A 27,730-nucleotide genomic window follows, 5' to 3' on the forward strand; every position below is an offset into this window, starting at 1 on the left:
GAACCTAGCATGCATATGATGTCTGACTACTCTCACAGGTCCCCAAACATATGTATGTACTAAATTTGGTGATTTTCTCTTGCAAAAAAACAAACAAAAAAAACCACAAAAAAACAAAAACTTGGAGTGGGGGGGGGGTAATCAGTTTCAAGTTTCTTCTGGGGTCAGGGGATGGGAAATAAGAATTGGCTGGCTTCTTAATTAACACTTCCAGAAGAACTTGGTGTTGCCAATTCCCAAACTAATTCCTGATCCCACTGCCAACTCGGAGTTGCCTTCCAGAGAGCTGTTTTCACCGGTCCATCTGTTTTTCCAGCTTCCAGAATGTTGGTGCTGGCTCCTCTCCCATGTTTGCCATCCTCGTGGACTCAGGTGTCCTATACAGCAAGTTTGCAAGAGGGAGCAAGAGCAGATGCGTGGCTGCGTTCCTCCGTCCCTACCTAGAGCATCGCTGTGGACGCCTGGGCAGCCTCAGGTCACCCATTGAGGAGACACAGAGGTTAAGGGTGACCGGATCCAGCTCCTGGCTTCTGGAGTGTCCTATCCCCTCTGCCTTGCTGTCTGGGCAGGCAGGAGCCATGGGGTCAATTCCCAGAATTCCAGGGTCCGCCCGCTGCAGGGCTGGGCCAGGTGTTGGACAAACAGATCAAAGGTGAGACTGTGCGAATCCAGACCGGCCTGGCCAGCCTGAGGGGCGCACCATGAGGTGGGTGGGAGCCCCGCAGCCCCGCCGGCAGGGGGAAGCGTGCCGCAGGCCCTCGGCCCTCACCTGCCCCCGTGCCGCCCGCCCGCAGGCTGCTCACCCTCCTGAGCCTGCTGTGGGGCGCGGCAGCCGCCCCCGGGGACCCGCAGTGGCCCAAGCCCGTGTTCGGGCGCCTGGCGTCCCCAGGCTTCCCGGGGACGTATGCCGACAACCAGGAGCAGCGCTGGACCCTGACGGCGCCCCCGGGGTACCGCCTGCGTCTCTACTTCACCCACTTTCACCTGGAGCTCTCCTACCTCTGCGAGTACGACTTCGTCAAGGTGCCCGCAGGACAGGGGCCCCGAGAGCCGGCCAGGGCTGGGGGGGGGGCACCCGGCAGGGGGTCTGGCCTGGGGGGGGGCGGGAGGCCCGGCAGGGGGTCTGGCCTCGGGGGGCGGGGAGGCCCGGCAGGGGGTCTGGCCTCGGGGGGGGGCACCCGGCAGGGGGTCTGGCCTCGGGGGGGGGGCGGGAGGCCCGGCAGGGGGTCTGGCCTCGGGGGGGGGCGGGAGGCCCGGCAGGGGGTCTGGCCTCGGGGGGGGGCGAGGAGGCCGTGGGTCCCGCGGTGCCTCCCAGCGACGCCCGCCCTCCAGCTGAGCTCGGGACCCGCGGTGCTGGCCACGCTGTGCGGCTGGGAGAGCACGGACACGGAGCGCGCCCCCGGCAACGACACCTTCTACTCGCCCGGCCCCAGCCTGGACGTCACCTTCCGCTCCGACTACTCCAACGAGAAGCCCTTCACGGGCTTCGAGGCCTTCTACGCGGCCGAGGGTGAGCTGAGGGTAGGCCCGGGGGCTGAGATGACCGCGGGGTACAGCGCCGCATAGGCCAGGCCGGCCGCCCCTGCGGCGTCCCCACCTCCCAGGCGGGATTCCTGCCAGTCCAGCCAGAGAGAAGTTCTCTTCCCTCTGACACCATCTGCAATGCAAACAGCAATCCCAGCCAGACCTCCGCGCGGACTGAGCCCCACTCCCTGCTGTGCGGGGGCTGAGACCTGGCCACCCTCACGACTTAGGGGGGGAGGGGGCGCTCACAGACGGACAGGAAGCTCCACCAGCCCGAGCTGAGGACACACAGAGTTTGGCCCCCCCGTGTCTGCCTGTGGGTGGTCTTTGAGTCTGACGTTGATTTCAGATTCTGGCCCCTGCAGGGAGCAGCTGTGCAACCTTGGTCAAGTGGCTCAACCTCTCTGTGCTCCTCAGGAGGCTGCTGTAATGGTGGGGTGGACCTGTGTGGTAGTCCTACCCACTGCCCCCTGGGTTCTATTGTCAGCTGCTCCCTTCACTCACCTTGAGCAGGACACAGCCTGTCATGGATTTTCAAGAGGCGTTATTTCCTTCTCCCTCCAAGTACTGTGGGGAGGTGGCAGTGAGCCCAGGTGTCTGGTGCTCGGCTGGGCACCAGCCACCTTCAGACATGAGGAGGCTCCTCTCAGGTCAGCTGTGAGGGGGAAGTCTCCTGAGCCCAGGCCCTACCGCTGATCCACCTCCTGCTGACCACCAGCCTGGTCCACCCTCCCCCAGATATTGATGAGTGCCAAGTGCCCCCTGGAGAGGCCCCCATCTGTGACCACCACTGCCACAACCACCTGGGTGGCTTTTACTGCTCCTGCCGTGCTGGCTACGTTCTCCACCAGAACAAGCGCACCTGCTCAGGTGAGCCATGGTCTCAAGGGAGACCCTGGGCGTGGCCCAGCCCCAACCCTCCTGAAAACATGGCTGTTCTGTCCCCGGGTCTGGAAGCTGCAGCCCTTTCTCTGCTCTTCCATCCCCTCCACCCCTCCACCCCTCCACCTCTCCATCTCTCCATCTCTCCATCCCTCCACCTCTCCACCTCTCCATCCCTCCACATTCTTTAAATTCCTCCCCCCTTCCATCCGTGGCTCACTCTCATTCCAGTACATTCACCAACTAGCACATGTTAGGCCCGGCTGGGCTTTGAGACCCCATACAGGCCACCTCACCCCACTGGAGAGGCTCCCAGTGTGGAGGCGTGGGGGTCTAAGCCCAGCTCACCCAAACTCTTGTCCACAAAACTTCAGGATGAGGGTCAGGGCCTACTCAAAATCACCAGTTCCCAGCCCCCAGCAGATCAAACCCTTTCATCCCCACTGCCTAAGGATGCCCCTTCCTGCCCATGCCAGACACCTGGACAGAAGACAGAAACTCAGCTGGTGCCCTGGGGAGTGGGGAGCCCCGCCTGCTGGCTCTGACCCTGCCTCCCCGCCAACTCACTCGGGTGACTCCTCCCCCGTGTCTCTCCTCCTCTCTCTGTTCTCTCTTCCAGAGCAGAGCCTCTAGCTTCCCCTCCAGCTCCGGCCTGCAGCAAGCTGTAGCTCTGGGTCAGGCGAGATGGTGCTGCTTGCAGCCCCCCATCCACCTCTCCAACCCCTGCCACGGAACTAACAATAAACCCAGCTCCACCTCCACCTGCGGCTGCGTGTCTCTGGGGTGGGAAGCAGGGGCAGGTGGTGGTGTGCTCCCTGGACCCGCCCCTCTCTCCCTCCCCTCATCATAGCCTGGATGAGCCTAGTCGGTGGGCGCCCCCCCCCCCCCCCCCCCGCCACCAGGACCCCAGGCTCCTTTGCTTGAAGGGCTCCCCATCCCTATTTGGAAGTGGCCCTACAGAGGAGGAGTTCACACAGGGGAACAGCTTTCTCTGCTCCCCCACCAGGTGCACAGGGGCGGAGCTCTGAGCATCCCTGGACCACCCCCTGTTCACAGGGCAGCCCAGGCCCTGTGTGTGCTGGGCCAGGGAAGCCTGACTCAGGGGCAGAGAAACCCAAGGAGGTGGCCTTGGGCGGGCAGTCTGGTTGGTCCCTGCATCCAGGACCAATTCCCTCTGCCCCGGTGGGGGGGGGGGAGCAGCCGCAGGAAGAAAGGAAGGTGGAATTGGGCTTCCTAGAAGACCCCCAGCTCAGGATTGCGTCCCCCTCTGTAGCCTAGGAGGATGGGACAGCCCCTCCCTGAATGACGGGATGCTCGCTAGGACAGGGTTAGCTGTTGCAGCGAGGGTCGAGGGTACCAGACTAGTTCATGATCAGTGTGGATTTGGACTTCCCTCAACCATCCCCCAGGACCCAGCTTGGGCTCAGGGAAGGTGGGCAAAGGGAGGCCCTTCCTGACCTCTTGGCCGGCCCAGGTGCAGACCCAGGGAGGCTGGACTTGCCCTGGCTGGGCGTGGGTGGGACCCCCAGGGTGGATGAGCTTGGGACTTACTGGGGTCAGGGTGAGTCAGGTTCTGTCAACCCAAGGAGACTTGCCTCCCCCCCAAATCCTGAGAAATAAGGACCCTCTCCCCCCCCCCCCCGACCTTGGTGCCTCCTCCCCCTTCAGCACAGCCCGGCCTCACTCACTCTGCTCTGGGACTCTGGCCCAGGACTCCCACCACCAGGGCCCCCTCAGCTTTAGGGCCTCCGCCCCCCAGGGATGTGAGTGAGGGCTCTGGAAGATGCACACCCAAGTGTTGCCTGTTATAGCTGAGGCCTGGGAGCTGAAGACACTCCCTCCCTGGATGGTCCCTTCAGCGGCTGGGGAGGGGTCCTTGGCCCCCAGAGGCGCCTCTGGAGCTGGCCACAAGCAGGTGGGCAGGGTCACGCTGCCTGCACCAGGCTCACGCCGCCCTGTCCTGTCCCCTCCTCCCAGCCCTATGCTCAGGCCAGGTCTTCACCAAGCGGTCTGGGGTGATCAGCAGCCCTGAGTACCCACAGCCGTACCCCAAACTCTCCAGTTGCACCTACAGCATCCGCCTGGAGGAGGGGTTCAGCATCATCCTGGACTTCGTGGAGTCCTTCGACGTGGAGACGCACCCCGAGAGCCCGTGCCCCTACGACTCCCTCCAGGTCTGGTTCCCGGGCACCCCGCCGTGTCCTGGCTCCTGCAGGTCCCGAGGTGACCAGGGCCTCTCTTCTTTCAGATTCAAACAGACAAAAAGGAATATGGCCCCTTTTGTGGGAAGACATTGCCTAGTAGGATTGAAACCAAGAGCAACTCCGTGACCATGACCTTTATGACTGATCAGTCTGGGGACCATACAGGCTGGAAGGTCAACTACACCAGCACAGGTGAGGGCGGGGTGCAGGCTGGCAGGAAGCTGACTCCTGTCTCTTCCCGAAGCGTCAAGGAGGCACAAGGGACAGAAGACCCTCTGGTCAGGCCTGGGAAAGGTCAGGGAGGAAACACTTTTCCTTGGTGCTCTGAGCCTCATGGAGCAGGTCCGAAAAGCCCACTGACAAAAGGCAGATTAGCAGGAGAAAAGCACACGTTTATTTCCTATAAGTTTTACGTGGCACAGGAGCCTTCCTAAGGAAATGAAGACCTGGAGAAACAGCTAGAGCAGCGTGGGTTCGTGCTGGGGCTGGAGGGGGGGGGCAGTCACGGAGGCAGGGGGTGGCCCAGAGGTCTGAGGGAAGTGACATAACTTGGGGAGCCTGTCAGAGCCTGTCCGCCCCCCCACCTGAGAGCTCGGGCTGCCCCCTCCCTGCAGGGTCTCACAAGGGTCCCATTACCTGCTTCGGGGAGAAGGGCGAGGTGGGGAAGGTCAGGGCGGCCTTCTGACTTTTTCTCAGACTCCTTCCAAGGTGTCATATTTAGAGTAGGGTCTTGAACTCCATCAAAAACAGACCAGGTCTGAGTGGGCTGGTCTGTGAAGGAAGGGGGCCCTCTGGGGAAATGCCATTCACCCAGTGGCAGAAAATGAAGAAACTTCCCTCTGACCCTCCGAGTTCATCTGGCTGGTCTAATAATCAAAGAGATGGGAGGCAGATTCACAAGGCGAAATGACCAAATTCAGTACATACATGTGTACGGGAATCCCGCACACGGGAGAGAGTCTGAGACCCCCATGGGCACAAGAGGTTCTGACAGAAAGAGAACAGGGGTGTATATGACATTCTGAACTAGGAATGAGGGAGGCCCTGGCTGGGCGTGGGTGGGACCCCCAGGGTACCCCCAGGGTACTTGGGACCCCCAAGTACCCTGAACTTGCGGCTTCAGCAGATCATTGCAAGAAGAGCATGTGTTTAGTAATTAGTAGTTTGCCCTGCCTGTAGGTAGGTCAAAACAGTTTTTCTCTGATAATCTCTTATTATGGGTGAGGCCCCTAAGGCAAGTTCTAGGTAGTTAAGTTTTTCTTGAGCCTGCAGCTAGAGTTGTGTTACCAGACTGAAGGAGTCTGTTTGTCCATATCAAAGCCCAGTAAGACATGAACAGGGGTTTGCAGCCGAGAAGGGAAGGATTTATTAAGGAGATGGTGCCACGCCCAGAGGCACAGGTAGCTCGCACCCAAGGACCTGGCTGGATCCCTGGGCTTCTAGGGACTGGAGTATTTAAGGGGGAGAAAAAAAAAATCATTAATCACAATGACTAATAGACTGACGGTTGTGGTCTCTACTGATTGGGCGGTGCTAGGGTAGAGGGTAACTAATCGTTGCATTTGGTTCTGAAGATTTGTTCTGTGGGATCGTTCTGCTTTCCTGGATCCAGAGCTAACACACACACAGCTGAGGCCAAGATGTCATGGTTAGTTTGATTGAAATCTCTGTCTCAATAGTCAATAGACCTGCCTGACCTGTGGGGGCGCAGTGGATCAAGCGTCAACCTGGAACGCTGAGGTTCCTGGTTCAAAACCCTGGGCTTGCCCAGTCAAGGCACATATGGGAGTTGATGCTTCCTGCTTCCCCCTTCTCTCTCTCTCTCTCTCTCTCTCTCTCTCTCTCTCTCTCTCTTCTCTAAAATAAATAAATAAAAATTTTTTTTTAATATATTAAATTAAAAAAAAATAGTCAGTAGACCCAGGACCTTGTTTCTAAGACTAGGGGATGCTGACCAGCAGAAGCTCATTGTCCCGAGGGCTGACTGTTTAAGCAAGGGAGAGGGAGGTGGGGAAGTCAGGGTGCTGGGCGAGGCCAGTTTGAGTTAAAGGGTGGGGAACCAACACAAAAGTCTAGATGAAAGAAAATAAGGTTTCTGCATGGTTACAAATCCCTTTAGCTCAAAATGATCTGCATTCCAGGGGCACATCTTGGGTGACTCTTTCTGAACACCCCACCCTCCCCATCAACCCATCTATCCATCGGTAAGGAAGACTAAACCTGTAGAGAAATTTTCTTTTTCTTTATTTCTGTTCTAGCAGAGAATTTTTATAAGTTTCTCTGAGGCAAAACTGAAGACAGTCACTGGGGAGCAAGCTCTCAGATGCTCTAGAGAGGAACGGCTTGCAGTCTCTCTGACGCATTTGAGGTTAAGGAGAGAACGTGCAGGTGGGGGAGAGAGGGCGTGGGGGGGTGACAGCGTAGTTAAGACTGGGTGCTCTCTTGAAGGTGTCACCCTTTAGGACAGCCTGAAAGGGGGCAAAGGTGTGTTAACCTAGATGGACAGAAACAGCGGACAGGGCTTGCTTGTGGTGAAGATAAGCCTTGTACTAAGAAGACTGTATGTCTGGGGAGGGACTACCCACCACGACAGATGCAGGTAGGACTTGCTATCAGACTGCCCTGGAAGGTTGCTTTCCATGGGCCCCCTTTCTTCACCCACAAAGTAATAAAACTCCCTAAATGGATTTTCCGGTGTTAGAGCAAGTCGGGAGAGTCAGGTTTGCCAGGCTGGTGGGTGAGAAGGGCCAGGACCGAGCCTTGAGGTGTGAGCAGGGCACTGGCTTAGGTACTAGGTGACTTTGGGGAGCACTGGGACCCTCCAGAGCCACCAGGGCTGTCCTGAGGGGAGACTCGGGGGTCTGCCAGGGAGTAAGAGCCACCCCAGGACACAGAGACCAGCAGCTGGAGGAAGGAGGGCACTCAGCTAGTGACTGGGGCACGCCAAGGGGCAGCCGTGGAGGACGGGTGGAGGCGTTGGGCTGCTAGCGGGCCAGGGTTTGAAGAGTAAAGCAGAAGACAGTCTCCCTGGGGGCCCGAGCACTGTGGGTGGGTGCTCAGGAGAGGAGGCACGCGGCTTCCCAAGCGCCAGTCTGGATCGGGCCTGGGTTTCTCCCTGGGTGGGGGCTCACTGCAGTCCACTCTTTCTGAGCAATTAGCAAACCATTACCCTGGGTGCTTCATGTTCGTTCCATCCTCACAACAGCCCTGGACGGTGAGCAACCATCCTCATCACACTCACCCTACAGCTGCAGAAACCGGGGCACAGAGCAGTTGACAGTCACCACAGGGAATGGAGAGCTGTGACTTAAACCCAGGCAACATGTGGCCTTTCCTTCCAAGTGGGTGTCCCTGGCAGGGAGCAGGCACCCCGAGTGGTAACTCTCCTATCTTATTACATGCCTGGCTTTCTCTTCCTTCTCCTTCTCCTTCTAGAGAGAGAGAAAGAGAAACAAGAAGGGAGAGAGATGAGAAGCATCTACTTAGTTGCTTCATTTTAGTTGTTCATTGATTGCTTCTCATATGTGTCTTGACCGAGGGGCTCAAGCTGAACTAGTGACCCCTTGCTCAAGCCGGTGGCCTTGAGCTCAAGCTGATGACCTCAGGGTTTACAAACCTGGGACCTCAGCATCCTAGCTTGACACTCTATCCACTGCACCACCACTCATCAGGTTGCTTGGCTTTCTTTTTTTTAAGGATTTTATTTACTGTATTTTTTGCTCCATAAGACACATCCCCCCCCCAAAAAAAAAAAGTGGAGGGGAAAATGCCCGTGCATCTATGGAGCGAAAAATACGGTATTTTATTAAATATTTTAATACACCATTTGGTTCAGAATATATTTTTTCTTATTTTCCTTCTTAAAACTCTAGGTGTGTCTTATGGTCAGGTGCATCTTATGGAGCAAAAAATACAGTATTCATTTTAGAGAGAGGTGAGAGAGAGAGAGAAGGGGGGAGAAGCAGGAAACATAGACTCCCATATGTGTCTTGACCAGGCAAGCCCAGGGCTTCAAACCAGCGACCTCAGCATTCCATGTCGATGCTGGGCCACCACAGGTCAGGCACTTGGCTTTCTTACATAGTGTGAGTCAAAGCCTAGGCAAGGCCAATTTGTCCTCATTTGCACAATACTCAACCAAGAGTTTTGTCTTGCTTTCGGTTTTAAATCTTGAGAACTCGACCAGACTTGTGGATCTCTTGCTTTGCATATTAAGTGTCTCACTTATAAACCAAGAACTTCAAATGCTCACTCAGTTTAGACTCACCTGCCATAGACCCCTCAGAGCCCACAGCCTGGTTTCTTCTGCGCAGCCCAGCCGTGCCCTGATCCGGTGGCACCACCTAATGGCCACATCTCACCTGTGCAAGCCCAGTACATCCTGAAAGACAGCTTCTCCGTCTTTTGCGAAACTGGCTACGAGCTTCTGCAGGTAAGTGAACGCAAAAAACGGTTTAGCGCACCACGATCGTGATAGTTTTAAAATGTGTACATATTGGCGTCAGCAAACACGGGGAAGAACAGGGGGAAAACAGCTGTTGCCACCATGGTGGGGTTTTTGGGTTTTTTTTGGTGACTAGATAAACGTCAAAGAAACGATCAGTTTGCTGAGGACAGGGATGGCTATGGAGAAGTTTTTATTCTGAGGAAGCCTAAAATAGCTACTCTGGAAAGATAGTGATTAAAGCAGACAAGTTTTCCCGGTTCACACATGGCAGCAGCTCTCGGTAAAGCGGCTGAACGGACAGAATGAGTTTGCTCTCTTTGTGCTGGGTGCTCCGTGAGGTCATCGCGTTTTTCTCTTTTGGGAGCACAGAGAGCACCGGGCTCAGGGAGCGCACGGGGTGGGGGGTGGGGGGAGGCGGGGAGTCATTGAACTTTCAATTAAGCTCTGCCACCTGGTCAAACGATGACCTTTACATGCAACAACTCCTGGGCCCGCAAAAAAAGAAATTAAAGGGAGCTAGGAAATAGTATATTCCGCAAAGTTATAAATAGTGGCCACTGAGAAGGGACGGGGAGGATAATTTTAAAAAATGCTTAGTGTGTTGCTTTAGGGGCTCAGGTAGAAGATTAACACGTCCTCTTTATGTTCTTCAAAATTGTCACTGAATCCCAGTGGTTTAAAAGTAATAACAGTACAACGACAGCTAGCTGTGCAGCCCAGGCCTGCGGAGGGTTGCTACCGGAAAGGGAGCAGCTTCTCCACCTTGCGAACTTTTGTTTTGGGGCGGGCTCTCTTCCTGGTCCTGTTGGGCTGCAAATCCGTTCAGCTGCTGAGCTTTTAAAATGCTCCCTGCTTGAAGCGTCGGGCTGCTGCCGGAGCCAGCGTCTCTCCTTGAGTCTGCTTTTAGAGAAGTAGCATTTCAGTCAGCCCAACATGTTCCTCTGTGAGCAGTATCGGCAATGAAAACCGGTTGAGAACCCCTCCATGGAAATCTCGGGAAAGCGTCTTTTGTCACAATCATCCAGCCGAGGACCACAGGCTAGGAACATCCAGACACCTTCGTGCGGTGTCTCCTCGGGCAGGTGGCCTTCCCCACACTTCTGACCACCTCCCTTCGGCACGCTCCAGAGACATGGTGGGAAACACCAGAGGGAACTTGAGACATGTTCTCAGAGTAAGGCAAAAAAAAAAAAAAAAAAAGTCATTAATGTGATTCCTACAAGGCCAAGACACCTTGAGCGAGGGTGTGTGTAGCTTGCGCGATGCGAGGAGCAGTCCCCGCCGCACGTGCGCCCCCGCGCGGAGGCAGGGCTGGGCTGGGGTGCGCCAGGCCATGTGCGCGCATCGCTCCCTCGCGAGCATCTGGGGAACCGCTGGAAGAGGAACTACTGTAAGGGTATAGCTTCGGGGGGTGGTTTTCTGATGTAAACAAGGAAATTAATATTTTCTGTGTCCCCCTTTAGGGTCATTTGCCCCTGAAATCATTTGTTGCAGTCTGTCAAAAAGATGAATCCTGGGACCAGCCGATGCCAGAATGCAGCAGTAAGTCACGTGAGCCGGATGCTTCCGCTGCCGTTCACTCCTGTTGCTGCTTCTGTTATTATTAAAAAAAAACACAACAATACCATTTCTTATTTAGAGGAAGGGGAAAGAGAAGCATCAGTTTCCTTTTCCACCCATTTATGCATCCACTGATTGACTCTTGGATATGCCCTGACCGGGAATCACACCTATAACTGGCATATTGGGACCACGCTCCCATAGTCTACCTGGGACTGAGCTACCTGGCCAGCGCCTGTTAATATTTTTAAAAATTTTATTGATTCATTTATTTTAAATTACCTGGGATTAAACGTGCAACCTTGGTATAACCAATGTTGCTCTAACCAACTGACCTATCAGGCTGGGCTTCTTCTAGTCTATTTAAAAAGGATGATATTTAAAGCCCTGGCGAGTTGGCTCAGTGGTAGAGTGGTGGCCCCACCTGTGGATATCCCAGGTTTGATTCCTGGTCAGGGCATACAGGAGAAGCACCCATCTGCTTCTCCACCCTTCCCCCTCTCCTTTCTCTCTGTCTCTCTCTTCCCCTCCTGCAGCCAAGGCTCCATTGGAGCAAAGTTGGCCTGAGCACTGAGAATGGCTCCATGGCATCTGCCTCAGGTGCTAAAATGGCTCTGGTTGCAACAGAGCAATGGCCCCAGATGGGTAGAACATCTCCCCCAAGTAGGCATGCCAGGTGGATCCTGGCCGGGTGCATGCAGGAGTCTGTCTCTCTCTTCCTCCCTGCTTCTCACTTCAGAAAAATACAAAAAAAAAAAAAAAAAAAAAAAAAGAAGAAGAAGAAGAAGATATTTATTAGGGCTTGAATTCCAAATTTGCTTCTCTTCCCCAGGCTCTCAGTGCACTCTTAAAGAGATTAAAATGAAACCAAACTAGTGCGATAATTATTTGCTTTTTTTAAAGTGTGCTTTTTCTTTAATTTAGAAATTAAATTTAATGGGGTGACATTGATCAATAGGAGTACTTTTTTTTTTTTTTTTTGGCATTTCTCTGAAGCTGGAAACAGGGAGAGACAGTCAGACAGACTCCCGCATGCGCCCGACCGGGATCCACCCGGCACGCCCACCATGGGGCGACGCTCTGCCCACCAGGGAGCGATGCTCTGCCCATCCTGGGCATCGCCATGTTGCGACCAGAGCCACTCTAGCGCCTGAGGCAGAGGCCACAGAGCCCTCCCCAGCGCCCGGGCCATCTTTGCTCCAATGGAGCCTTGGCTGCGGGAGGGGAAGAGAGAGACAGAGAGGAAAGCGCGGCGGAGGGGTGGAGAAGCAAATGGGCGCTTCTCCTTTGTGCCCTGGCCGGGAATCGAACCCGGGTCCTCCGCACGCTAGGCCGACGCTCTACCGCTGAGCCAACCGGCCAGGGCAATAGGAGTACTTTTAGAACTGTTGATTGTGTTGTGTGCCCATCACACAAAGTCAACTTATTTTCTGTCACTGTATATTTCTTCCTCTTTGCTCCCCTCCTAAAGAAGCGTGATCTTTAAAAGTATTTTTTTCTAAGTATAAAATACTTGTAGAAGATGAGAAATAGAGAAAATGACATTTTAATACCTGTAGTCCCACCGTACGAGTCTAATCACTATTACTATTTTCCTGCAATTACACACATCTCACATGTGTACACATGTACAGGCTACTGTATGTAAAGATGGGGTAACTGTATACACACATGCACACATACCAACTGAGGCAATACCCTGCCATTTTGTGAACCAAGACTCACGTATCTTTTAAAATATATATTAGAGATTCTATTGATTTTAGAGAGAGAAGAGAGAGAAATGGGGAGGAGGAAGCATCAACTCATAGTACTTGCTTCTTCTATGTGCCTTGACTCTGCAAGCCTTAGGTTTTGAACCGGCAACCTCAGCATTCGGGTCAATGCTTTATCCACTGCACTACCACCAGTCAGGCAAGAGTCATGTATCTTATTTTTAATATATTTTCAATTATAAGAGTCATGTAAATTGGAAAAAAAAATAAAGTTACAAAAATATATAGTAAGGACCTGGCCTGCTAACTCAGTTGGTTAGAGAGTCGTCTTGATACGCCAAGGTTGCATGTTTGATCCCTGGCCAGGTCACATACAAACATCAACCGATGAATGCGTAAATAGTGGGACAACAAATTGATGTTTTTCTCTCTCCCCCTTCCACCCTCTCTAAGATATAATATTAGTTAAAACCACTCTTGCCCAAATCTCCAAACTACCACTAAGACTTTGGGTCTACTCCTTCCTATTCTTTATTTCCCATGCTATATATACTAACATATTTCAGTGTTATATGCTTTTTTATTTCAAACTATAAGAGAAAATTTATTTAGAAAGTTACAGAGGGCCTGACTTGTGGTGGCGCAGTGGATGAGGCGTCGAACTGGAATGCTGAGGTCGCCGGTTCAAAACCCTGGGCTTGCCCAGTCAAGGCACATATGGGAGTTGATGCTTCCTGCTCCTCCCCTTTCTCTCTCTCTCTCTCTCTCTCTCCTGTATCTCTAAAAATGAATAAATAAAATCTAAAAAAAAAATGTTACAGAGGAAGTAAAAGTGAGCCCTAGACAAAATGGGCTAAGAAGTTGAGAGGCAGAAGGAGGGGCCTTAGAGCTCAGTGGAAAGGCAAAGGGAATGCACGGTGTGTGTGTGGGGGAGAAGTGGGAGAGGGTGAAGGCACGGATGTGCTTCCGAGAGGGAGAGTGCGCCGTTATATGCTTTTTAACCAAAGTAGGATACTTACTTACTGATTGCAGTTGCTTTTCCCTCTTGTTGGGCTGTCTTCCCACAACAATCTAAGTATTAATAGAGCCACCTATTCTTTTTAATCACTGCACAGTATTTCATCACACAATGCTTTTTTTCAATGATTATTTTTTAAGATTTTATTTATTGATTTTAGAGAGAGGAGGGCGGGAGAAGCAGGAAGCATCAACTCCTAGTAGTTGCTTGTTATATGTGTGTGCCTTGACTGGGCAAGCCTGGGATTCCAATCTTGTGACCTCAGTGTTCCAGGTCGATGCTCTATCTACTGTGCCACCACAAGTCAGGCCAAGCTGGTCTCTTTTGTTTCCAGCTTTATACTATTACATGCACTGCTGTAGTTAACAACCCTGTATATGTATTTCTCTATATTTTGTGCAAAGGCTTCTACAGGATGCCTAGGGGAATTTAATATTTTAATTTTTAAAAAGTTTATTTTATTGATTTTAGAGAGAGGGAGAGAACAAGAGAGTTCCTGTATGTGCCCTGATCAGGGATCGATCTGGCAACCTTTACTCTTTGGGACGATGTTCTAACCAACTGGGCTATCCGGCCGGGCAATGTTTTTATTTCATAAATTTACAACAATCCTAAAATTTAGTTAAAAAAGCAGTAAGGAAGCACTGATGTGTTAGAAGTCAGAGGTCTGGATGTGAGCCCTGACTTGGCCATTTTTTGTTAGGTATTTATGGGTATCTCATACATAGTCAAGACAATGTAGGCAAAGCACCTGGCACAGAACCAGGCACACAGATATTAAGTTGCTGAAAATTATTTAAATGCAATCTTTTATTTAAAAAAAATTTTTTTTAGACATAGGGAGATAAGCATCAGCTCGTAGTTGTGTCACTTAGTTGTTCATTGATTGCTTCTCACAGTGGGGGGCTCAAGCAGAGCCAGTGACCTTTGGGCTCAAGCCAGCGAGCATGAGGCCATGTTTAAGATCCCACACTCCAGCCGGTGACCTCATGCTCAAGCTGGTGAGACTGCCCTTGAGGTGGATGAGCCCACACTTGAGACCTTGGGGTTTCAAACCTTGGTCCTCAGAGTCTCAGGGTGATGCTCTATCCACTGTGCCACCGCCTGGTCAGGCAAATTAATTAATTAATTAGAGAGAGGAGAAAGTGGGGAGAGGTGCAGGAAGCATCAACTTCATAGTAGATTCTTGAACGTGCCTTGACTGGGCAAGCCCAGGGTTTCAAAATGGCATAAATGCAATCTTTTTTCTTGTTTAAATTGAATTCATTGGGGTGACATTTGTTAAAATCACATAGGTTTCAGATGTACCATTCCATAAGACATTGTCCACTGCACTGTGTTCACCACCCCATCAATAAATGGAATCTTTTAATATCCACAGAAATATATTTAGATGTCTGTGTAGAGAACTTAAAAAAATTTTTTGTGTGAACTTTTAGGCTGATAGCACTGTCTTACAGATTGGTCATTTCACATTAGCAATGCCCCAAGTGTAAATTCTAATCCAAATTCTATATAAGACCTCTAGCTCTTTATTTTTTTTAAATTAATTTTAGAGGGAGAGGAACGGAGAAACATCAACTTGTTCCACTTATTTATGTACTAATTGTTTTGGGTTTTTTTTTTTAGAGGGAGATGAAAAGCATCAACTCCTACTTGCATCCCCTTAGTTGTTCTTTGCTTCTCGTCTTGACTGGGGGGAGGGGCAGGGGGCTGTAGCCAAGCCAGTGACCCCTTGCCCAAGCCAGCAACCTTGGGCTCAGACAGGTGACCTTGGAGTTTTGAAGCAAGGCCCTCAGCATCCCAGCTCAATGCTCTATCCACTGTACCACCACTGGTCAGGCCCCACTGTTGATTCATGTACGTGCCCTGACGGGACAGAACCCACAACTTTGGCATGACAGGACGATATAAACAACTGAGCTACCGGCCAGAGCTCCAGGTCTTCTAAGAAGTTCAATTTATGAAAAGGATCCTAAGGACAAGCTGAGAGTCACCTTTCTATTGTGTCCTTTTCCATGTTTAAGGCCAGCCCAGTCACAAACCGAGTGCCCTTTTACGTGGAACCAGACTGTGTAGGCACATGTAGGCTGTGGTTTTCTCCCATCAGTGTCGCTACAGACCTTGGTTAGTAGTGAGAGCACCAAGGAAGTCTCCGGGGTCTCAGACCCCCTTCCTCTGGAAAAGGCATCATACCTTTCCCGTGGGGACTCCACCTCAATCTATCCATTTAGTTAGGAGCAGGGCTGAGAGTGATGCTTTCAAATCATACTAAAGCGATTCTCTCCATTCTCAGAGATGAAATTAATAATGTCCACCATACAGGGGGAAAGGAATATGGCTTTGATAGCATCACACGACACAATTACCTGTCAGTCTCTAGATCTGTTAGAATTTTAAGCAGAAACTGACTCCTGCCTCTCCCGTGTTTGTTAGTTGTTGACTGTGGCCCTCCTGATGATCTGCCCAATGGCCATGTGGAGTATCTCACAGGTCCTGAAGTGACCACATACAAAGCTGAGATTCAGTACCACTGTAATGAGACCTTCTACACAATGAGAAGAAACGATGGTAAGCAAATGGTTCCAAGTTGGGGGTGGCGGGTATTTGGAATGTAAACCCTCACAATCTGAAAATAAACTTTAACCAACATTTTTGGTTAAGGCTAGACAAAAGATTAAAAGCACTTCTCTCACCAGCTAAGTGAAATATTATAGCTGAAATGACTTGAATGTCAATTTGCAAGAATCCGAAAACAGATCTTATCTAGTAAATGACTACTACAAACACACAATATATTCCAAATGGTTTAATTTAACAAGTCAAAACCTTATCATTAAGCACTTGAGATCTTGATACATATTCAAGTTACACATCTAAAAGGTTTCCACTTTGCAAGCAAACATGGTAATGCAGAGACCTCCTATTTATGAAATCATGTAAAATGGTTATTCAGACACCTCTATTTCCCACTGATGCTCAAGAATCAACATTTTTCAAGGGGGTATTCAAGCAAATGACAACCACCTTATACATGCAGTTAAACATTTTTGCTTTTCCAATGATTTGCAGGTAAATATGTGTGTGAGGCTGATGGATTCTGGACGAGCTCCAAAGGAGAAAAATCACTCCCAGTCTGTGAGCCTGGTAATGGATACATTTATACCCGAGATTCGTAATTGATGGAAAGGAGAACTGGGTAGGAGACAATAAGCAGAGCTTTAGCTGTGGTAGGCAGAAATGTTAACTTCAGCACTTGGCTCTTAGAGCAAATTATTATTTCCAAATAATATGTTCTCATTACCCCTTTCCATGTGGAGAGGTTGTTAGGGGCTGACTGCATCAGTCATTTGATTATTTTGGCCTTACAACTAGGCAAGCATAAAAAATTAATTTTAAAAATTATCTTGAACCATTTATACATTTATAAACATGAGTTCCTCTGTTGTTACTTTTCTTCTCTGTTAAAAATGCTATTAAACCCCAAAGCTAATAACTTCATTATTTCCCTAAGCAATTGTCTTCAATGACATCTAGTTTTTAAACATTAATGCAATTTGCCTTTTAATAGTACTTAAATTTTTTTTTAAAAACCAGAATTGGCTCTGAAGATATAGTTGAGTAGAGACTTAAAAAATCAGAAAGGTAATAATAATTCATTACCGCTGTGTTATTTGGCTTAAATTAGTTCTTTTATCTTAGCTGACACAATGTTTATAAGTTTCAATACTATTCTGCCACAACAGGAAACATTTGCTACATTAATGAATGTATTTCCTTAGCAGTATACAGTAAAATTTATTTTTAAAGAATCAACTAGATAAAAATAACTTCTGAATCTGAAGGTTCCTGGCTACAATGGCAACATTCTAATTTTTTAACATTTAAATGTTCAAAGATGAAAGTAACTTTGCCAGTCCTCTGACAGTGACCTTGGATCCTGCTTTCCCAGAACCACACAGCAACCCCCCACTTTGTACGGACAACAGTGGCAGTGAAAGTGTGCTCCCTTTCACTTCCTAGTCACATGGCCTAGAGCATCGGTGCACTTCCTGCTTGGCCTGTCCAGTAGTTCCCCGTCACACAGGGGCACGCTAATCTTCTGTGTTGCCCCAATTTCAGTGCACATGCTGCCAAAGGGAGTATGGAACTGTGCTGTTTTAAAGTAGCCTCACTTGCCTGTACAGGTGGGCACCCACAATTCCTGTGATGCACTGTTGGGTGGACATTAAACGTTCACAATCCCTGGGTGGTAACTGGAAGAAGCACCCCTGGGCTCCCATAAAGGCTCCATGTATCTGCTTCTCCCCCCAGTCTGCGGCCTATCAGCCCGTGCTACAGGAGGTCGGATATATGGAGGGCAGATTGCAAAGCTTGGTGACTTCCCGTGGCAAGTACTGCTACTGGGTGACTCAATAGCAGCAGGTGCCCTTCTGTATGACAACTGGATCCTCACAGCTGCTCACGTTGTGTATGGGCAGAGAGAAGATGCCTCCTCCCTAAACATCCGGATGGGTACCCTGAAGAGACTGTCGCCTCATTACACACAAGCCTGGGCAGAGGCCATTTTTATACATGAAGGTTACACCCACAATGCTGGTTTTGATAACGACATTGCACTGATTAAATTGAAGAACAAAGTTGTAATCAATACCAACATCATGCCTATTTGCTTGCCAAGAAGAGAAGCTGAATCCTTCATGCAGACAAATGACATTGGAACCGCATCTGGATGGGGATTAACCCAAAGGGGTGTTCCTGCCAGAAGTCTAATGTTTGTTGACATACCGATCGCTGACCATCAGAAATGTGCTGCTGCGTATGAGAAGAAGCCCCAACCTGGGGCAAGGGTAACTGACAACATGCTCTGTGCTGGCTTCGAAAGTGGGGGCAAGGATAGCTGTAGAGGTGACAGTGGAGGGGCATTAGTGTTTCTAGATAATGAGACACACAGGTGGTTTGTGGGAGGAATAGTATCCTGGGGCTCCATTAATTGTGGGGAAGAACAAATGTATGGTGTCTATACAAAAGTCATTAACTATATCTCCTGGATCAAGAAAATAACTAGTAACTTTTAATTTTTGTCCCAAATCAGTAAATAACTCCTTTAAAAGAATACCTGTGAAATATCTCAGCAGCAATGTGACCTGAGAAACAACAAAGCCATTGTCACCCCCCCCAAATCAAAACCAAACTACCGTGAACTACCAGTGCACACCTTGCCAGTTTCCACCCTTTATGCTTTGATTCAAGGGGGCATAAACCAAGACATCCATCTTTGTCAGAGCAATAAAAACTCCCTTGTTAAATTTGCACTGAATTATTTACAAAGTCCAATATCCTTTTGTACTGGCCTTTTTGTTTGCATTTCTGGAAGTTGCCTGAATATGGTCTTTGACTATTTTTCTACTGTTTTTGGACTTGTTCTTATTGATCTCTAAGAGAGCTTTATATGTTACAGCAGTATTGGTTCAGGAATAACCCTGATCATGAATTTTTTTGTAGATGAGCTGGAAACATCAATACTTTAGCATAGGTACTAATTTTCATGTTAAAAACCAATACCACAAAACGGTGAGATATAATTTATCACTTATCAAAGTGGCAGACAAAAAGAACATGGAATAGTACTATTCACATCGTCAAAGACATAAGTTTTCTAAAGGACAATTTTGCAATATATTTCAAAAGTGTTAAAAGCATGCATTGTCTTTTACCTAGTAATTCCAATATGAAGAATTTAATTTATCCATGAGGATGATCCTAGCACTTGGAAATAGCCTAAATAATGCTTCAATTCAAAAGATGATTGAATCAAATGTGGCATTTCCACAAGACGAAATATATCATCAGAAATAAATGGTGGTTTTATAGATGGACCTGTAGTTTCTCCTTCTTACAATGAACATGTAATACAGGGGCACACTTAGCCAAACAGATCACAGACGACACAATACCTGAGCATAAACTTGAACACACAATTAAGAGCAAATTTTCTAGTACTCAACATCGAAGAAATTGTTCTAATTATCACATACATCTTCTGAATTAAGTAGTTAACCTCCTTCTCCTAAGGCCAAAATTTAAAGCTCTAACTTAAACTTAAATTGTCATTTTATTTTTGTTGGCTAGTCCTTCCTAAAGTCTTGATTGCTAACAAAGTTTTTCCTTCTAGCCAGAGTTACCATTATATATAAAAATTCATTGAGTTATAGCCTAACTTCTCTTGTGCATATCAAGTGTAACTTCCTGAGACTCACTTTTTAAAGGTAACTTTGCAGCATCTTTGTCACATAGAAAAAGGAAACTTTTCCCAGTAAGACTCCAGACACTAAACTGTGGTGGCAACAAAAAGTTTTATTCAACTGGTTCAAAAATTTTTTTAGAATGAATGCATTTAGATGACCAAATAGACTTAAAAACAAATCTTTGCCAAATAGTTTACTTCTAAACTTCAAAAAAAATTTTAGGGTAGAATTAAATACCCATAGCTATTGTATTACCACAATTATGTTAACAGAAGGCTACTCAACACTGAAAGCCTCCCAAGACCAGTAACTAGACTTACACAAGTGTAAATAAGGGATTAAAACCATGCCATCAACAAGTGAACTTACCCCGGGCTCCTCGCAGGCTGTCAGTTTAGTCTTTGGAGGTCCCTGAATACCATTTTAAGTGTTACCATGTTACTGCTGCTGAGTAACAGTGCAAGTGCTAAAATGCAAAATTCAGATGGTACAGGATTTGGAAATCATGCAGTTTAGGTGCAGAAAAAAAAATCAAACAAGCAAGATCCTTTTAAAGAGGAAAACGAATAATGAAACAATGTGATGGTCACACGTCTAAAGGATGACTTCACTTATAAAGGTTTAAAACATGTAACGTGCAAAACACCTATTTATCATAATCTAATTAGATAAGGGCATTAGGTAAACTCAACATAAAAACTTACATTCTTTCATTAGAAAACAAGCTCAACTCTCATAGCAGTAATTACATAGAAAGTACAATAAGAGAATCAATGTTATTGCTTTTACATACTTAACAATGCATGGTGAGTCTAATCTGAGTTTTGTAAACGATTATATTCAACATGACTCTATTCCCCCCACCTCTGGAGGACAAAGCCCATTTCACTTAACACTTCCAACCCACCGCCCTGCTAGTTCTTAAAGCTATCAAGATTCTTAATGGATTTCAGGCACAAGATAATTTGTGGTTTCTTCTACTTTATCCCTATTGCAATTAATTCCACTTTTCAAATCCCAAACTAAAAAGATGCTGACATTCCCTTCTTTTCAATTGATATGCTTTGCTACAAAGCATTTAAAAAAATTAACAGTTTTTCCCACTCCCTCAAATAAGAATTTTTAGAAGGCATGATTTCCCAATGGAGATTTATACAATCCATGTAAATAGAACATCACCAAAATGCACAGAGGCACTAAGAAAAAGCTGGAGGCTACTGCTTACCATTTTAGGTGCGGTCACCCAGACTTATTAAAAACTAGATTTAAAAAGAAAAAAATTTTTTCACTTTGGACAATGCAAGAACAAATAGCAATTAAGTCTGGGTATCAGGTGTCAATGCATGACAGGTGATGAATCCATTTGACTTGAGACAACTTTTCAAGTAAGTTTATTTGAAGCAAAATAAACTATTGCCAAGAAACTTTATGAAAGTTCCATCTCAAAAGGGTCAAAAAAGGGGAATTAACTGCTATGAATTCTTTGCATTCAGGGCTGCAAAACAAAGACACATATTATTTAAATCAGTTTTATTTAAGAATTTCCAACATTGACAACTCTTATAAAAAGCATCCAAGCACAGGACACAGAACTGCAGCAAACAGCATTCTTAGGGGTAGCTAACAGACATTAGAACTTCCACCCTTCTTTGAGACACCCCCAGCTCACTGGTGAACTCTGCTTCCAAATACTCCTGCAAAGCACACCACAAGCTCAGTCCATGTTCTCAACCCATCAGCTTCAGTTCACATTACCACGCTTACAGGTCAGTAACAGAAGAGAACACACACCATACAGCATTCACAGCAGTTGACAAAGGGTAGGGGAAATACAAGTATCGTTTCACTTAACACATTCAACTAATGGGCGTTATCTAAGAACAAAACTCACTTAAAGTCTTCCAACAGATGTGGATGTCCTTTGAATGCAAGAAACATTCGTACGTTATTTGCTATCATTGCTCTCTGCACACTCTCTCACCAAAGCCACAGGATGGAGAGACACATCTCGCCAAGTTAAAAAATATCCATTTTGCACCACCGTCTCTGCACGCGCTCTCTCCTGTTCTCGCTCATACTAGCCTTTCATGCCTCGGCACCACCATCAATCCCACACAAGGTTTCAAAAGTTCAAACAGCCTTCTGGTTCCATATCACAGCCTTGCGTTCATAGCGTTGATATGACTCCATGAAATAAAGAGTAGCGGATAAAAATGGGACACCCACCGTCAAAGACGCAGCCTGTGCAGTGTGATGACGAAATCTTGAATGAGAAAGCATGTAGACAGAGGTATTCCTATGGCAGAATATTTACAGCACTACTTTCAATGAAGTGCTTCTTCCTTAAACATTTGAAATGAGATGAACTGCAGAGATTAAATGAAGGCTTCATATTGTACTTTTGCATATGAAGGGAGACAAGTGTTAAAAAAACAAAAACAAAAGAACCAAACACTGTGACACATGATCTCCAAAAAGGAGACCCTAAGATTCCTAAGGAAGAAATCCGTATGGTGGGGTTCAAATTAAAACAAGGAGAAAAGAATATGTAGTTCTAATCAATGGTTTCCATTTTGAACATGCAAAGAATTCACTTGACAAGTCCAGGGATAAATATTACAGGAGAAACCTTTTGTTATCAATTGTAGTGTGTTGGTTTACCAATCAGGCAAACAGCAGTTCACTTTCAAACACTCAATATTTCAACCCTTTATGTAACAAAACTTAGAAAATTCCTTTAGCTCTTCCTCTTTTTCTAAAGAAAAATGTCAGAAATACTGCTGAATATACTTCACACTGAACAAACCAATTTTGAAAATTCTCAGTACATATGTATTTTACAATATACTTACCATGAGTTTAGAAAAATTTGAATACCCACCCATCTATACAACCAACCATCACCCACTGTCTACATTCCCCAGCTAGAAGGTTTAGAATCCATGCTTGAGCCAAAGCCTCCATTAAAACCACTGCCTGACCCTGCATTTGAAGCTGATCCCCAACCAATGGCTGCACCTGAATTAGAACCACTGTAAGAGTTATTTCCAGAACCGAAGGCCTGATTTGGCTCCCTCTGCATGTTGCCTTGGCTTTGGTTATTACCTGATGGGCCTGACTGGTTCTGCTGACTGGCTAACATGCCCATCATACCCCAGCTGCTCTGCAGAGCTGCCTGGGCTGCCGCCATCATTGCTGGATTAATGCTGAAAGCACCAAAGTTCATCCCTCCACCCATGTTACTACCTTGATTATTTCCCAAGCCAGCTCCACCCCCTCTACTGTTACCAAATCCACCCTGATTCCCAAAGCCACCTGGATTACCACCAAATCTTCCACTTCTTTCTAACTGTCTATTGCTATTGTGCTTGGGTTCAGCATTGGATATATGCACGCTGATTCCTTTAATGATCAAGTCCTCTCCACAAAGAGACTGGGCAACCTATAAGAAAATAAGGGGTGTAAATAGACGACTAAATCACTGACTTGTACATCAAAGTAGCAGTAAAACTTAAAAAGATTTCAAGCCATTATCTAGACTAGAGGAAAAATAAACAATGAACACTCATTTCATTTAAACTCAAAATAGTCTTTAGCTTTAGAAGGGCAGCAAGAAAATTTTCAGTTCACTTTCTTTTTTTTTTAATTTTTTTATTTTTTATTTTTTTTGTATATTTCCGAAGCTGGAAACTGGGAGAGACAGTAAGACAGACTCCCGCATGCGCCCGACCGGGATCCACCCGGCACGCCCACCAGGGGCGACGCTCTGCCCACCAGAGGGCGATGCTGCTGCGGCCAGAGCCACTCTAGCGCCTGGGGCAGAGGCCAAGGAGCCATCCCCAGCGCCCGGGCCATCTTTGCTCCAATGGAGCCTCGCTGCGGGAGGGGAAGAGAGAGACAGAGAGGAAGGAGAGGGGGAAGGGTGGAGAAGCAGATGGGCGCTTCTCCTGTGTGCCCTGGCCGGGAATCGAACCCGGGACTCCTGCACGCCAGGCCGACGCTCTACCGCTGAGCCAACCGGCCAGGGCCTTCAGTTCACTTTCTAAAGATACGTAACACTCCCAGTTACATACCACATACTGAAAAGTATTAAAGTGTTTATCAAAAATATCTAAGTCTATATACCCCACAGCTTACAAGGTCAGAAAGCTGAGCAAAAATGGCAATTAGCCGGATGGGAAAAAATCAAAAGAGAAATTACCTAACTAGCTGGGACAAGATTATTAAAGAGAAAAATACCTGATCATCTGCAAATGTAACAAAGGCAAAAGCCCTGAACGGTTTGGGAATGAAGACATCTACCACTTCTCCATACTGGCAAAAGAACTGCCGCAGCTCATCATCAGTCATGTCCTCTGTACAACGCCCAACAAACACCTTCCTGCTTCTCAGAGGCTCATCTGGGCTTTGCTGATCGAATTCAAAGGCAGGAAAAACATCAGAAATATTTTATGAGCAACGAAACGGGTATTATGGTGGAGGATGTAACAAAACCCATCTGCCTTTTACATCAGGCAAGTCATTAAAAAGTAGGTACGTTCTTCTTCCTCTTTTTTTTTTGGCATTAGTATTCCTCTTTCTTATAAGACTTCAATGACGAATACAGTTTTTAAGTTTAAAGTTCATGAAAGTATATTTGGATCTAGAAAAGTCAACAACTGGACAATGTTCTGGCAAAAATAATAATGTTCCCATAAGCAGGTCTTTCATACTTGGAACAAGTCAGGCCTCTTTAACAAGATTACTGTACTCTAATTATCTCCATGTTTTAACATGTCAACTGATAAGAAATTATTAACTCTCTAGAAATAACAAGTTAGAAAAGAATAAAGTTTAGTGTAGAGGAGTAATAAACTAAATGTTTCAAACAATCATAAAATATTCAGATTTCAGGGACACATTCTGACACTACCTTTTTCCAATTGTATTTAACATTTTATTTCATAGTGTCTTCTAAGGAAGTCTATCAGCAAAAGTACCCAAAGCAGAAAAAAAAAGAAAAAGCTAAGTACCTTAGAATTAGGAAGTTTACAGTCACACCATCGTCCATCTATCATATGCCGCTGGGACATTACTTTCACCTGGGTTTCGTATTCCGTAAATCGAACAAAGCCAAAGCCTTTTGAATGACCGGTTTTAATATCTTTCTTGACCTAGAAAAAGAATCATTTAAATTTAGGAAAACTACACGCACACTCAACACGTAACCAAATGAGAACTCCTTGAGTGTGAATGGCTTCAACTGGATGCAGAGCCTTCATTAATACTTAAACCAAGTTATTCTTGAGGTAAAAGCAACAGGAGGATTAGTGTTGAATTTAGATCCTATTAATAGCAGAGTAAAACTCCTTTACATAATAGAATTTCAACAAAATGTTTCAGAATGCAAAGATAAACTAGATCCAATGTTTATAAGTCTTAAATTAAAAATATTATCTGCTGGCCCCAGCCAGGTAGCTCAGTTGTTTCAAGTAACCATCCCAATAAGCCAAGGTTCAATCCCCAGTCAGGGCACATGCAGGAACAGATCAATTTTACTGTTTGTCTTTGTCTCTGTCTCTCTTTCTCCTTCTCCCCCTTCCTATCTCTAAAACCAATAAATAAAAATTTAAAAATAAGCAAAAAATAAAGTTTACCTGAACCATAAGAACTTCTCCAAAGGTACTAAAATATTCTTTTAGATCCTGTTCAGTGGTTTTCCACGGGAGACCCAACACGATTAAGTCAGAAGTTTTCTGGACTGCTCTCTTCACTTTCACTGCTGAAGAAGCATCTGTCTCATCCATTTTTCTTTTGTTATCTAAACAAAATGAGCAAAAAACCTTTTAGAACTCTTCATTTAACACATCTTACAACACATTGCCTCCTACATCGAGAAGGGAGAAGCAAAAAGATTCAAAGAACCTAAGGTGTGTCAACTTCTCGTAAAGAGTGGCATGAGCTCTCAGGGCCAGCGCAGGGACTAAGCGGCTGAGGTGCTTTTCCGGGCAGACTCAGGGCCTCGTGGCCCTCGTTCTGCAGTAGCACAGGACTACAGGCGCATATCCTCCCTTCTCAAAAGGCACACCAAAGCAAAACAATTCTACTTCACTCCGACTTTAAAATATATTAAGGAGGAAAACACAAGGTTAAAAATGTGTGACTGCATCTTTTTGCCTACTGATACGTATTTGGTTATTTTAATGCTTATAACTTAAAGGCTATATGCCAAATAAATCAGCAACTTTTAGCTCTAGCTGTGGATTTAAGGGTGACCTCAATTTTCTTTTTTAGACTTTCAACAATAAACTGACATTAATTTTGTAAGAGTAAAAAAAACACCCCACGTTATTTTTAAAAAAAATGTAGAAGGGAAGAGGAGAGGAACGAAGTGATATTAAAAAAAAAAACACTTTATTTTTATGAGCAGTTTTAGGTTCAGGGCAAAATTGAGAGGACACTACAGAGATTTCCCATGAAGTATCCTTCCTCCATACATGCTTCGCTTCCTCCATTATCAACATCCTCCACCATGGTGATACATTTGTTACAAACCATGAACCTACATGGATACATCATTATACATGGCAACATTTGTTCAGGTAATTATTTAAATACCTAGTTTTCACTTTCAAAAAATTTCTGTAATTTCCAGTTTTCACTCATTTAAACTAGTGGTCTTATGTACTAATCTAATAGTAACATTTAAAGAAATAACTTGGGTTATAGGAGACACTGCATCATGAAAGAGGCTAGATCTACCACTTACAATGAGACAAATCCAACTAGCAAAACCAAGTGGCAACAAACCTTTGGGATAGTTGACAACGTACACCAGATTTCCCCAGCCAGCATCAGGGGCATGCAGAATCCCTTCCACCAGCCGGACACCCCTCATACACTGAGACACCGGATTCCTGTAGCGCAGCCCACACGCCCCTGGAAACTGGGCGGTGACTGTGGACAGCAGCACGGTCCCGTCATCTTCGGATGGTATTTCAATGGGCTCGTCATTTTCATCCTCTGTTACCCGAATATATTCAGACATCTTCTAGATTTCTTAAACGGAAGAGAGATATGAATGACCAACACCCGTGTCAAAGGAACTGTTTCCTCATAATCAGCTGATTTATACCACTACCATGCCAGTTATTGTACTACGACTACCAGAAAAATCCTTGCTGTTCGGATTCTTAAGCGTGTTGGTGATCCCGGAAACGTTAGGAGGCCAAGACAGTAATTCCTAGTAAAATGTGATTCCTTGTTAGTTCATTCATTCATTCAAGAAACATTTTGCTGAGTGCCTATGACGCATCCGGTGCTGCAACTACAACTGGGAAACCAACAGTCTCGGGTGGCACGCTGCTTACACGAGGTGGGGATGAGGGTAAGCGACAGAAAGACAGCAAATAAGTCATCACAATCGTAAGTGATCCTGGGGCCCCGGGGGAACCACCTAAGCTGGTTGAGAGGTGTGTGGGAGGAGGAAATCAAAGCACTCTCCAAAAGGAAGCGATGCAGAGGGTGTCTTGGGACTGAATGGGGGGCAGTAAGCGGGGTAGAGAGAACAGAGCAAAGTTCTTCATTAAGGGACTTCCGGGGGGCTTTCCAAACTGGAGCCTCAAGGACAGCGGAGACAAGTCCTTGGCGACGCGGGCCGTCGCGTCCCCGCAGCCAGAGAGTGACAGCCGAGGTAGTTTTCGAGCGCGGCCCGGGGTGGGGCCCCAGGGGTACAAGGCCTAAGCTGGCAGTGTCCCCCGTGCCAAGTGCCAAGGGCACAAAGCAATGCCCCAGACAGGCCACACTTCCGCCTTAGGCTGCGCGGCCCCACGGGCCCAGCGTCCCCGCTGCGACAGCCCGCTGTCACCCGCGCCAGGCCCTAACGACGCTCCCGCGCGAGGCCGCTCGGGCAGGACGAGGCAGGCCCGGGCCCGGGGCGAAGCCGTGGGGTTCTCCGCAGGCCCAACGACAGGGTGCCGAGGCACAAGGACCGTCCTCAGTGAGCAGCGTCCGCGACTCACCCGCTAGGCCGCTGACAGGTAGCCCAACAGGGAAACTCTAGCAGCCAAGGATCCAGTAGCAGCCCAGCTACCGCTCCGTTCCCACAAAATGGCGCTAGGGCCGCCTCCTACCCCCGACGGCCGTCGTCCACT

At 47.3% G+C, this 27,730-nt stretch overlaps 2 protein-coding genes across 4 annotated transcripts; one reads left to right on the forward strand and one right to left on the reverse strand.

Annotated features, from left to right (window-relative positions):
• The first annotated feature begins 639 nt into the window (after positions 1-639).
• On the forward strand, positions 640-21,605 carry MASP2 (MBL associated serine protease 2). 2 transcript variants are annotated; one of them, XM_066270450.1, is made up of 11 exons: positions 640-706; positions 795-1,023; positions 1,333-1,510; positions 2,263-2,394; positions 4,384-4,580; positions 4,655-4,802; positions 8,924-9,042; positions 10,521-10,599; positions 15,787-15,921; positions 16,423-16,497; positions 17,665-21,605. In XM_066270450.1, the coding sequence occupies exons 1-11, from the start codon at positions 702-704 to the stop codon at positions 18,426-18,428; spliced, it is 2,061 nt and encodes a 686-aa protein (XP_066126547.1). In that variant the 5' UTR covers positions 640-701; the 3' UTR covers positions 18,429-21,605. The 2 variants fall into 2 exon arrangements, with proteins under 2 accessions (XP_066126547.1, XP_066126548.1); XM_066270451.1 differs by lacking the exons at positions 4,384-4,580; positions 4,655-4,802; positions 8,924-9,042; ... (2 more) ...; positions 16,423-16,497; positions 17,665-21,605 and adding an exon at positions 3,026-3,167.
• On the reverse strand, positions 16,145-27,730 carry TARDBP (TAR DNA binding protein). Of its 2 annotated transcripts, XR_010730521.1 has the most exons (7): positions 27,599-27,730; positions 26,388-26,636; positions 25,235-25,398; positions 24,611-24,751; positions 23,838-24,008; positions 19,968-23,040; positions 16,145-16,545 (listed from the first exon to the last, which is right to left on the reverse strand). XR_010730521.1 is itself a non-coding variant. In XM_066270452.1 (6 exons), exons 2-6 carry the CDS (start codon positions 26,623-26,625, stop codon positions 22,510-22,512), a joined length of 1,245 nt encoding a protein of 414 aa, XP_066126549.1. In that variant the 5' UTR covers positions 26,626-26,628; positions 27,599-27,696; the 3' UTR covers positions 22,012-22,509. The 2 variants fall into 2 exon arrangements, 1 of the variants encoding a protein (XP_066126549.1); XM_066270452.1 differs by lacking the exon at positions 16,145-16,545 and having other exon boundaries at positions 22,012-23,040; positions 26,388-26,628; positions 27,599-27,696.

The sequence above is a fragment of the Saccopteryx bilineata genome, chromosome 3, assembly GCF_036850765.1.
Source record: "Saccopteryx bilineata isolate mSacBil1 chromosome 3, mSacBil1_pri_phased_curated, whole genome shotgun sequence".
NCBI lineage: Eukaryota > Metazoa > Chordata > Mammalia > Chiroptera > Emballonuridae > Saccopteryx > Saccopteryx bilineata.

Bases quoted from the DNA above. Each gene is read 5' to 3' on its own strand.
- MASP2 (XM_066270450.1), top strand. The intron at 2,395-4,383 runs GTGAGCCATGGT...CCCTCCTCCCAG, and splicing joins GAACAAGCGCACCTGCTCAG to CCCTATGCTCAGGCCAGGTC. The intron at 4,803-8,923 runs GTGAGGGCGGGG...TCTTCTGCGCAG, and splicing joins GGTCAACTACACCAGCACAG to CCCAGCCGTGCCCTGATCCG.
- TARDBP (XM_066270452.1), bottom strand. From the start codon at position 26,625: ATGTCTGAATATATTCGGGTAACAGAGGATGAAAATGACGAGCCCATT. The intron at 24,009-24,610 runs GTACTTAGCTTT...GAATTCGATCAG, and splicing joins GTAAACTTCCTAATTCTAAG to CAAAGCCCAGATGAGCCTCT. The intron at 23,041-23,837 runs GTATTTTTCTCT...ATTTTCTTATAG, and splicing joins TTACATTTGCAGATGATCAG to GTTGCCCAGTCTCTTTGTGG.